The sequence below is a fragment of the Dromaius novaehollandiae genome, chromosome 1 (assembly GCF_036370855.1).
Source record: "Dromaius novaehollandiae isolate bDroNov1 chromosome 1, bDroNov1.hap1, whole genome shotgun sequence".
NCBI lineage: Eukaryota > Metazoa > Chordata > Aves > Casuariiformes > Dromaiidae > Dromaius > Dromaius novaehollandiae.
The window spans coordinates 49,166,970-49,179,222 of NC_088098.1; the positions used below are offsets into that span (position 1 = coordinate 49,166,970).

At 36.8% G+C, this 12,253-nt stretch overlaps 1 protein-coding gene across 4 annotated transcripts in view; it reads right to left on the minus strand.

Annotated features, from left to right (window-relative positions):
* Positions 1–2,555: 2,555 nt before the first annotated feature.
* BLTP3B (bridge-like lipid transfer protein family member 3B) overlaps positions 2,556–12,253 on the minus strand; it is a 61,551-nt gene continuing 51,853 nt past the window's right edge. For all 4 annotated transcript variants that reach the window (XM_026123144.2, XM_026123150.2, XM_026123138.2 and 1 more), the window contains 4 exons: positions 10,210–10,466; positions 7,920–8,028; positions 5,206–5,375; positions 2,556–4,604 (listed from right to left, as the gene is read on the minus strand). In XM_026123144.2, the coding sequence (XP_025978929.2) occupies positions 4,476–4,604; positions 5,206–5,375; positions 7,920–8,028; positions 10,210–10,466 (665 nt within the window). In that variant the 3' untranslated portion in view covers positions 2,556–4,475. The remainder of the gene's footprint in view (positions 4,605–5,205; positions 5,376–7,919; positions 8,029–10,209; positions 10,467–12,253) is intronic.

Genomic DNA, 12,253 nt, shown 5'->3' on the forward strand with positions numbered 1-12,253 from the left:
ATAAAGGTACTCTAATGTAAATGGTTAGGTAGGGTTTGGCTGACTGACAGGTAAAACGAAAATGGCCTTTAACGGAATTATATTTACCCATTTAAGTAGGTGACAATGCGAGAGACTCATCTCTTTGGAATGCAGAAGTTGCCCCTGATTTTGGGTGAGAACACAGGCCTGCATTTTTTTTCAGCTAGCAAAATAGCATGACACAAACTTGAAAGATGTTCTATGGTATTTGAAAAGCTGAAAGTTGCAAAATATCTTTTTTAAAATCTTCATTTTAAAAATGTCCCCCAAATACCTCTTTCGTAGTGAGAGGTTTTCTATTCTCAGCGAAGAGACCATTTTATTTAAATAATACACTAAAACAAATTTCAAAGAAAAATAATTTAAAAATGAGGTTTTAAAAGCTTTTTAAGGTTTTATATAAAAATGTTAAAAAATACAAGGTTTACATAAGAAGATCGGTAACTACACAGCTCCTGTTTACTATAGAGATTAAGATTTACGCTTTTTCTTAATTAGACTTGAGGTGCAAAGCTTTGCTCCTCCTGCAAGAGACCGCTTCTTGTAGCCTTTCTCTATACCTGTTTTCACATCACTTAACACTGATTGACATGATTTTAATCTTTGTGGTGCTCATGTTTTCAGATTCCATGTTCTTGCTACATAGGAATCTTATACTAAAATAAGTAATACAAGATCAGGATGTACGTTGCCACAAAAGTAGCTAGGGTGAATTCACCTTAGTGGAGATTCTCTGCACCATTAAAAGCCATGTGTTTGCCTCAATACTCTTAGAGTTGTGCTTCAGCACTACAAAGCCTGCTGCGAGGTTTACAGTGATAGGTATCTTAACTGACCCAGAGGAAACAGGGCTGCTATTCTAAAGCTGTAAACTACAGTGAAGTGACACAGGTTGAGATGGAAAAAGATAAAGTTGTATTGGAGAGCTGCCAAAAAACTCATTTCCCTATTGAGAGGGATGGATTAGTGGATTTCACAGAGAGTACCCAAAATGTCATTGCTACTTGACGTATTAGTAAGGTCATTTTCAGCTCCTACAATAGATAAAAGACTGATTTAAATCAATAGCTGAATCAATCTGAAGTACTCTCTAAAATTTGTAGATAGCAGCAGTGGGCTTAAAATCTACTTCATTTTGCAATAAATGCTTTAAGAACCAAACCAACACAGCTATATGGTTACATAGAATCAGTTTTCTCCATCTTGTCACTTTGAGTTGTTTGCTTCTGCAGTACATTGGCACATTTTGTACTCTCAGAATTGTAGATGTTCAAGTTTTTACCTTTATTAACATGTTCTGTTTACATTTGCTATGGAATCTGTTATGAATAAAGGTAAGCATCACCGTGGCAGGCTTAGGAAGACCTTCTGTAGCTAGCAATTATCCTTTAGAGATCAATTATATGATTCAAGTTTAAGACAACTCCTAGAGAGACAGAGTACAAATAAACAGATATGGCTTAAGGGATCATGAAACATGGCTGCAGGCAGAAGAAATGCAGTTTCCCCCAATCCAGTACCACGATCCTGTCTGCCAACAGCTATGGTGGGTTTCCTGCCGGGGTGAGAGCAGCTACTGCCCTGAAGCAGGTGCAAGGGCGGCAAAGAACAGGACTAATAAATCAGGATTCTTTGAAAGAGCGATGGCAGCATGAAGTAGGGTGCATCAAGGGAGAACTACAGAGAGGAAGGATCCCTACGAAGCTGCCTCTCTAACAAGCCTTTTCGTAAGCAATTCTGTAAGGCTGCATCATTTTGATTTAAAACTGGTGCTTATCAATACGTTAGAGTTACTGTGAGAACTGGAACAGTGCATGCTGGAGTGATTCAAGGACCTAGCCTGGGACCTAGCCTTTTCAAGGTGGGCTAACTTGAAAGCTTTATTAGACATTAAAACAGTATTTCTAAATAAACTGAATGAGTGCTAAGCTAATCTGTAGACCAGTTTGAATTCCCACAGAAAACAAAACTTGGTAACTGTCTGACTGCAAGATTTCTGGCATCAGTTTTCTGCATATATTGAAGTTCTCCAAACTCTGTTTTATTTAGTTCTTCACAGACTAAAAGCCATGATTCATTCAGTAGGCTCAACTGCTGGCACACGTTTCCTATCTAGGACTTAGGGGGTTACAAATAACAGCAAGGCCCTGAGAATGAATTAAACCTTTTTATTTAACCTGGGGCCATTAACTGCAATTTTTAATTTAACATATTAAGGCTCAGTTTAACTCTGTACTTTCAAAACACCGAGAAACAAACTCTCCCTTTATCTGTTTTCAGTAACAAGCCTGGTTTCAGAGTGACACAGTGCTACTATTCTGAGTAATGTCAAGTCCATAAACAAGCACACCCATCTCCTCTGAACTGTCCACAAACGATACTCATTACTGCAAAACTGCCCTGACCTAGAACTGTATTCAGTTGTAGTAAAGTTGAAGATGATACCCAGAATTTCAATACCCATACTGAGAAAAGCAGCGTTTTTTTGCTTGTTTTTAAAGAAACAGATGATAGCTTGTGCAGTAACAAGGACAGATTTTTGATATTGCTGTTTATTTCTTTTTAAAAATTAAACAACTCTCAACATATTATTCCAGCAACATGCTACTAAGCAGTCTATACATTCCTTTCATTAGGATCATTCTAACTAGACTGTGGTTGGGGTAAGCTGAATTAGAATTCAGACTGTAATAGTACCAATCAGAATTAAACCAGTTGAGAACTCCTCCCCTGAATCTGATATTATATTTCTTTTAAATTGGGCTAACCACATTTAATACTGCGTTGTCTTAAATACCTTTCTGAAATATACATATTTAGCTTCTCTATTAGAAACACAGTCTTGAATATATTTTTTCCATCTTATTCAGGGTGATTTACCCTGTTCAGATAAAAATTTCCATGGCATGAAAGGGATTTTCAACCAGGGTCTTGGGAAGCAGGCTTTTATATAGTGCCTGAACCAGTTCTCCCATAAAATTCCTGATTAAAGTCTATATATTTTCAGTAACTATTTTCAGCAGTGCAAATTGTGTGTGTCCTCCAAAAAGTTTTAATCAAAATCAGTTTAATTAAAACTAGTTTGATAGCTTGAATATGCAAAGTCAAACCACAGGATATTAAATACTTTTTGAGATTTATCTGCCTATCTACAAACAAAACTTCCCTCAAATATCCCATGGTGTAGAAACAATTGCAGTAGCAATTAAAAGATTTTCAGTTGTCAGATTCAAGATCACTAGTTAAATTATTCAGTCATTTTTACTTCTAGCAAATACAGTCTCTCATAGGCATGTATGCTTTTGTTTGTTGTTCCCTAAATTGTTTAGAAGCACACTCTTAAATTCTATATTTTACAGTGTTGTGCTTTTTTTAATCTATCTGTAACAGTTTTTAGATGAAAATTATTGTTCAATTTATACAAATCACCCATGATTTAAACTGTATAATTACATATCATGTAATCTCACAATTTCATAGGGTAATTAAAGATTCTCTGAAGCTTTTTTTTAATCAAAAAAAGCAATATACAATTAATGAATCCCAGTAGGATTTGTCTTTTTTTTCTTACAAGCATTGACATTACATGTTAAAATACACTGGGCCAAATCCTTAGGCATGTCTGATGAGGTGTGCAGAAATCAGACATGCATGCAAAATGACTGAAAGCTCACCTTTCACAAACTGCTAGATCCTCTTGAAGGGCTATTTCCTCATTGCAGAGACAGAAGGAAATGTGCGACTGTTTAAGTTACACCAGCTGTAATGATACAGTGGACTTTCATGCAAGGGGAAAGCCCAGCAGTATGCCCTCTTACATAAATTCTCTTTTACTGTGTTATTTCAGGATCCTATATGGAATGGGTACATGGAACTCTGTAGCACGGGAAGATTATTCTTAAAATCCTCCCTGGGCAAATCTCACCGAATTTAGGGCCAGTTTAGGGATTGGTATTTTAATTTGCAGTAGCTATACCATTCTAGAGGATCTAGCCCATATCATCGTAGTGCAAATGTAACCTCCTGTACAGATACCTTCTGGTAATAATAAAACAACATAATCTCAGAGGTACTGTATAATGAGGCATGGTACGTTTTACTCAGTTATGCACATAGGCACCTTCTTTCATTGCTGAGCCATCCAGTTTTCAGAAAATGTTTTAAAAATAACACCTCCTTTGATAATATTAAAAGTAGAGGGTATGGTTTTTTCTTCAGTAAATAAAGTACAGTATAAACTCATTTTTCCAACATAATTTCAGTTTAAAAAGGGCTGAAAAAATTACAATGTTGAATGATAATTTCAGAAGAGTAATTATTTCACAAACATTTTGTTTGTGATGAGAAAACTTTTTGTCTGTGGTTAAAGAAAAAAGAAAAAAAAAGCGCCTGTCTTCCAGCATTTCAGAAGAGTATTTTAGATGCCACCATCCTTCCACCAACAAAACACTGTCCTACAGATGATGTTCGACATTCATCTTCTTTATACGATGAAGCAGGGCATCTTTTTCCATTTGGACCTCAGCAAGAGCCATTTTAGCTTTGGCTAGTTCCTGTTTGAGACATTCATTTTCTTCAATAAGCTGAAATGATCAGGTTAGAAAAGAAAGTTAGTAGTGCTTCTGTACACTGTCAATTTTTCCCCATTACAGTAACCTTTAAAATACCATACAGCAGTGCTCACATTCATTGCTGGGTGCAGGCTGGCTGGGGCCAGGTGAATGACTCCCACTTTGTGAAATATAGAGAGAGTTGATATCATTCTCCAGTGGGAGAAATTGAGGTGCATGCTTTGTCACCAGCAATGCAGAATCCAAGTATAATTGATGGATTAGTACCGGTCTGACTCAACAGTCTGATCCTTAGCTTTTGGCAACTGTGTTGCACAGGGTTAAGGGAGAGAGGAGTATGACTTAGGTAGCTGGTGACTTGCTCCATCATAAAACCCCCTCTCATGTAAAGCAGAATTGGTCTGCAGTGTATTACTGTATTTAGAGAGTAATACTAAGTTTACTTTACATGCCTATGTACTGAACTATACTACAATATCCGTAATTCATATTTTCCATGTCTAAGAGAGATTTATACCCAGAAAATTTAACAACTGTGATGTTTCATGATTACAATGATTTTGTAAAAATAAGTAAATAAATAATTAAATACATCAAAAGGAATTTTAAATACCTTATCTCTGTGGAAGTCAGTTGAATCCCTGCTTGATTTATACGGTCTGGGAATTTCATAAGATGTCTGTGTGGCTTGGTCCTGTGTTTTATGTCTGGCAGGTCCAGTTACTTGCTGCATTGTATCACTTGTTTTCTTGATCTTTGACACATCATTTACTGTTTGATTGTCTATTTCACAGAGATATACTTGAGATTAAGAAGCTTTAGGTGTTTTTTTGTTTTTAGATCGATTCTCATCAGCACTAAATTAAAACCACTTCAACAAATACACTTGTAGTATTAAATATATCAACCTTCCAGAATCAGATTAAAAAATATGTAATAAATTAATTAAAATAAAAATCACATACCCTTCTCGAGAAAGAGAGAAGGGGAAGGAGGAACGAGAAGAAAAAATATGTATACATCTTCCAGCTTGAGGAAAATTAACACATTTTTGTACTGATCACTATCATCGCAGAATATAGATTCTGAATAATTATTAGCTATAGGGCAACAATGAAGCCTGCTATTCAGAAAAAACATCTGAATAACTATGTATTTTAGATCCTGATTATCTAAATTATCCTGATTATCCTCAAACATGCATTGAAATTGGAGGGGTGTGGCAGAAGGTTGAGAACCATTAATATTTCTACTGCAGTAATGTCTGCAGGTCCAAGATGGATTTAAGGCATGCATTTACATTTGAAAACTCAGTGAGACAAACCTGCAGAATCAATTTTTTAAATTAGAAAATAACTTACATGACTTGGCAGTAATTTCTAGCGTTTATAGTTGAAATAAACTATAATGTCTATTAAAATATACTCCTGTATACCAAGGGTAAAATGAGGGGTGCAGCTCTTAGTAGACCATATAATCCTCTGTTTTTTTTTTTTTTTAATTTCCTCCTAAACAACAATTTTCTGTTCATTACCCCCTCCTCCCATCACACACACACCTGAGGTACAGATACATATATCACTATCACACCATTATATACCTCTGAGTGGTCTGGTTCATCTTCTCCACATCATCCCATTAAGGAGGTGAAGGCAGCATTAAGATCATCCTGTAGTCTCCTCTTCCTCAAGTCATAGAATACATTGCTTATTGTTGGATTAATTTACTGAGGAGCTGGATGAAGGGGTGCAAGTTTGTGAACAATACCAAACTGGGGGATAAGTGGTTGTTACACTGAGGGGCCGGGCTGTTATTTAGAGGGACCTGGACAGGCTGGAAAAGTGAGCAGATGGGAACCTCAAAGTTCAGCAAAAGCTGGTGTGAAGTCCTGCAGCTGTGAGTGAATAACCCCTTTGCGCAAGTACAAACTGGGGGCCAGCTGGACAGAAAGCAGCCCTGCAGGAAAGGACCTGTAGGCCTTGGTGAACAAGAACATGAGTCAACAGCGAGCCCTTAAAGCAAAGACTAACCACGTACAGCCTGTAAGAGCAAGAGTGTAGCTGGTAAACTGAGGGAAGTGATTATCCCCCCCATACTCCGGACTGGTGAGATCACATCTGGAGTACTGTGTCCAGCTTTGGATTCCCTGGTATGAGGAAGACACTGACAGCGGAGGGCCACCGAGATGATCACGGTCTGGAGTGCGTGATGAACAAGAGAGGCTAAGAGCACTGCACTTGTCCAGTCTGAAGAAAAGGTTACGGTGTGATCTTAATGCCACCTTCGCCTACCTAATGGACGGGTATAGAGACAGACCAGACTTCTCAGAGGCACGTAGTGGCAGAATGAGGGGCAACAAACATGAGCTGCAACAAATGAAATCCAATTAGACATTACCAAAACAAAATTAATCATCAGTGGGGTTAAACACTGGGATAAATTGCTCAGACTGTGGAATCTCCATCCTTTGAGATACTCAAAACTCAACTGTGAGAAGTCTGATCTAATCGGGGCCCTGCTTTGAGCAAGGGGTTGGACCAGATGACCTCCAGAAGTTCTTTTCAGTCTAAGCTACTCTATGACCCTGTGACATATCTGTGAAAGACAACAGCGAAGTTCCAGCCCTAAATGTATTGCCTTGTTACTAGTATTTAGCATCTACCTATATGTGTAGAAGAAAAATATTCAAAGTGTATGCATGTTTTATGAAAAGTACAAAGTTAAATCCCTGTTCGAAATGCAAGTCTCAGTGTAACATCAGCTATGAGCTGCCATGACACCACCATAATATACAGAATTGAAAATAGCTACTTGTACTACTCAGTTAATCTTTTGTTTTACAGTATGCTCTAATTTACATCCTTTCTTATGTTCCATAATATCTAACAAAATGCCACAAACTGGTACATAATACAACTTCCTGATACTTATGTAATATTTGTAACACAAAAATTACTTGTAACTTCTTGTAATTCAGATAACAGATACCAGCTCTGATCATCTGCAAAGACAATTTTTCATTTGGTTTTGTGGTCAATCTTGAAAGAACCTATCATTTTCTGATGAAGTGAAACGCGTATTTCTACTTCTCCAAGATGTGATTTTGCTGTGGGTTGTGATCATAGCCAATACACTACTCATTAAGGGTTTTTTCCCCCCCTCTGCGTGACTGTACTTAAAATTCAGATTTATGGTGGCACAGTTTACACAGAGTAGAAGCAGTTAGCTTCTTATTATTAGCCACATGTCTACACGAAGGAAAAAAACAGTATTAATAATAATATTAGATGATAATACCGAGATATCAAGTTGCAGGAACATACATACCTCTAATGAGAAAAGAGCCATCATCGTTTCTTTCTATCGAGAGTATGTCAATGTGTAGTGTTATGGGTACTAGTTCAGATGCCTTGCAATTTTCACGAGGACTGTCATCCTAAAATACACAAATATTCAAAAATGATTTTGAAGGTTTATTATAAAATTGAAATAGTTAATTAAGATGTTCAATTACACATAAGTGGATTTAATGAAACTTGAAAGGCAACACTTTGGAGTAGAACTTTCTGGTTTCCCCCTCCCCCCCCCCAAAAAAAAACCCTTTGCTCCATACTTCTTTTTTCCTGTGGATCATATTAAAGACCTGAAATTATCTCTGGAGTGACTCTGTTGAACTCAGTATATACTGACTAAAATACTTCAAAGTATTTCACAGACGTCTCAATAAGATTAAATCCCAACTCAAGATGTTCTTTAGCACAGGAGCTCTCAGAGATAAGAACCCTGCACTATAAAGTAACTTATATCTGATTTTCCCTTGAACTATTTAAAGATTGAATAGATTCAACTATCATTCTTGAGGGGATTTTCTCTTTTTAGAATTTAGATGACAGCAGCTGCAGTTCACAGTTACATCAGTGTACTCAACAGAAGAGAAACTTCATAAATTGCTTCTTGTCAGGTCTCCCCAGGAAGTAATTTATAGCTCATTATTCCTGTCAAGCAGAGTAATGCATCCAGTATAATCAAGAACTATGTATCATCAACATTAAACACACAGCAGATCAAACTGTTGAGGTGTAACTGCCAAACTGCCTTGAAAAAACACTGAGATTGCAGTAGAAAGTGCAAAAATAAAATCAAGAATTTAAGAAAGGTCCCCCCTGCCGCAGGAAACATGCTGCATCAAATCTCATACAGAAGAAATACTGCATTGAATGGGCAATGCAGCATCAAGTTGAAGTATATCCTCCTGCTCTTTATTACCCAAAAACTCTAGCGAAATGAATCATCTGCATGTCAAATGGGCACTTCAATCCACACTGCATCTACCTGCAGTTTGTCAGCCATCATGACTAACTTCACTGTGACTTTCGTGCACCGCCGAGCGAGTGCTTCAGTGCTTTTGTTGCTAAGCAGATTCTTGTTGCCAGTTTATTCATGTATTTTCACTGCCTCAGAGACAACTATTTTCTCAGAAACATTTTGCCCAAGTCTCACTTCTTGCCAATAAACCAGAACAATCCTGTTTCAAATACAGATGACTAAATATTAAGATCTTCCTTCTTACATTTGGGCATTCACTTTTGTAATAACACTGAAGTCTGGGGAGCAGATCCACAGCTCTTACAGAAAGTCCTGTTACCACTCCTGTGGTAGAATGGGCCCTAAAGGACTGCCTAAGGATCCTCAAGGGATGGAAAAGCTGCACCAAGGAGAAAAGGAATACTGATGCATTTTGATATTCAAGTGTTCAGAGTAGACTGTATAGATACAGTTGACCTTCCATTTAAGAGTGATCTTAGCAGAATCAAGGCCTTAGCATGAGATGCAGAACGGGAGGTGCTATTTTAGTTCTCACTTCTGTAAATTTACATAGGTGATTATTAATGCAATGTTATAGTGATCAATAATTTTTTAAGTAGTCCTTATCTTTGTAGCCCATGGCTGCACAGCACAGAACTCACTGTCTCCTCTAAGTGTCTGAAAGGAAAAAAAAAAAAATCCTGGGAGACTTTAGCAGCAGTGTCCTCTTAAAGTTACTATTTTAAGCTACAGTAGTGAGAAAAGCTTGTATTATTTAGTAACTGTTTCTAGGTAAGGCAGAACAGGAAATCTGGGTTCTAAGTAGCAGTATTCAAGTGACTGGAACTGGAATTCTAATAAGCTGTTTCCTTCTTTTCTAGTGAGCCTCATCTTCTAAGTAGGAGAGACAATTAACCTCTAAAATCTGTGTTTTTATAATTAGAAAACCATTACTATGCTGAGCAAAAAAGCCCACCCAAACGCACTGTGCCTTTGGGAACTTGGAATACCGTACCTGTGATACTCACAGACCCCGCCACTCTCAAAAAATGACTAGGTGAGGGGGGAAAAAAAAAGACAAAGTATAAGATATATTCATACAACTAGTCTGGTCATGCAGAGAATTTATCTCTGGGCATACCACAGAACTAACCAAATCTATGGATTTTTAAATTGTTTTAGTGTTATCTAAAGACCTTACAGAGTATGATAGCAGTTACTTTGAAGTTAACTATATCCAGATTACTAGTTTATCATCAAAGAAACAAGAACATATTTTTTAGAGAAGCCAAATAGCTCTTTGTTAACATACTTTTAAATTAATCCTTGCATTAGAAACTTTTATCTTCATAGGCATCACTGCTGCAACAGTTTCATCTTCTAGAAAATGCTGAATGTTTGTGAGGGAAGACGTTAGAAATTCCGCACTGAAGTTCTCTATATGACACTGAAGAAAACCATTTTTTACAGCCAGCAGAGAATGTATGATAGCACTCGGCCCACTTTCCCATCTCAAACTAATCTCAGGTGATGAATTAACCGGTCCAGCCACAAATTTACAGTCCGAACCTATTGCAAAAGGAACACAAATTTGCATTAACATTTTGCAATGCACGAAAAGCCATTACCAAAGCAATTATGATGCAATTACTTCTACCTGTATTGTCTAATTTCCCAAAAATATTTTGGAAGTATTATCCAAGAATTATAGCAGTACATTTGCATAATAACTTGAGAGCAATTTTGTAAGCATATCACTTAAAAAGTACTAAAGAGAAATAAATGGTATATACAAGTACTTGTACCTCACAGTGACCATAGAAAAGGATAGTACAGAAGTATTATTGAGCATACAAAATTTGTGTTGTCTTCAATGCCTTGAGAATGAAAAAACAATTATTTTGTATACTCTTCCAGAGAATGAAAAAACAATTATTTTGTATACTCTTCCATTAATTCCTTTAATTTTAATTCAGGAAAACATTTAAAGTCAGTTTACACTTTCAAGAGAGCAGGTATTCTCTTGGAAAGGCAGAATTTCCTGACTCAGGAACTCACTTGCTAACACACAGGAACACTGAAACAGCAGGTTAGTAAGATGGAGAACATGACCATATGTTGCTTCCATTGTTTGAGTGGCAGTAGATTTGAACCTTAAAACAAAACTAGCAGTTTCTTGTTAGTTTCAGTGTCTTTAAAACCAGTAAAAAAAAAAAAAAAGAACTGCAACATTCAACTGAACAGTTCTAAGAATAAAATAAAAAAATAACTAAGGTAATCAAATATTGAAAAAAAAAAAGGAGAGAGAGAGATAAAAAAAGACTTAAAAGTTATTTCAGTCACTTTGATAGCTGACCTACAGAAATGATTTGTAGAAAAAAAACACATAATGTTCATAGCAATTATTCATACTAAGGAGCAAAATTACTGAAATTTGGAAGACCACTGAAATCAAGGTAGGTCAAGTAAAATCAACTGAATTATGTAAAGTTTATATTAGTTGAGCATCCACCTGTTAAAAAAAACTGAGCTAGAAGACAGAATTAAGCCAAAAAAATGGTTAATATAGATGCTTTTTTGGTTTAACCTCTGGTTACCTCAGTAAAGTCCAACACTTAAAGTTCAGAAATGGAAAAAAATACCCTGGATGCAATTAAATTTAAAGTATAAGTAAACCCACATTTCCTTTCTCTATTTTTGTTTCTTTTATTCTATTCTATCTTATTCTGCCATATTAGTAACATGCTATTTATATATGCTATACTGAAATCTGTATGCTATACATTGAAATCTCCCCTTCTTCATTTCTGGCTGTGAGTATATGAGCAATTACTGTAAAGAGAAGGCTTATGGGAAACCTAATAGCAGCCTTCCAATGCCTATGAGGAGGTTACTATGAAGACAGAACCAGGCTCTTCAAAGGGGTGCTTGGTGGAAGGATGAGAGACAACAGGCCCAGGTTGAAACAAGACAGGTTCAAACCAGATGCAGGGAATGAGGACAGTCAAGCAGGGGAGCAGTTGCCCAGAGAGGCTGTGCAGTCTCTGTCCGTGGAGGTTTTCAAGACCTGACTGTATAAAGCCCTGAGCAACCTGGTCTGATCTCACAGCTGACCCTGCTTTGAGCAGGAGGTTGTACTAGAGACCACTTGACATTCCTGTCAACATGAATTATCCTGTCATACTATAAAGTGTAAATTTCCTGTGTGGCAACATACTTTGCCCCTCTTTCAGAGAAAACCTATTCTGAATAAACTCACATTTGCTGCAAAACAAACAAACAAATAAATAAAACAGTGTGCTTGGGCTGCAACTTAGCTACTTTGCTGCTTGTTCAGAGATTCATATACACTTTTA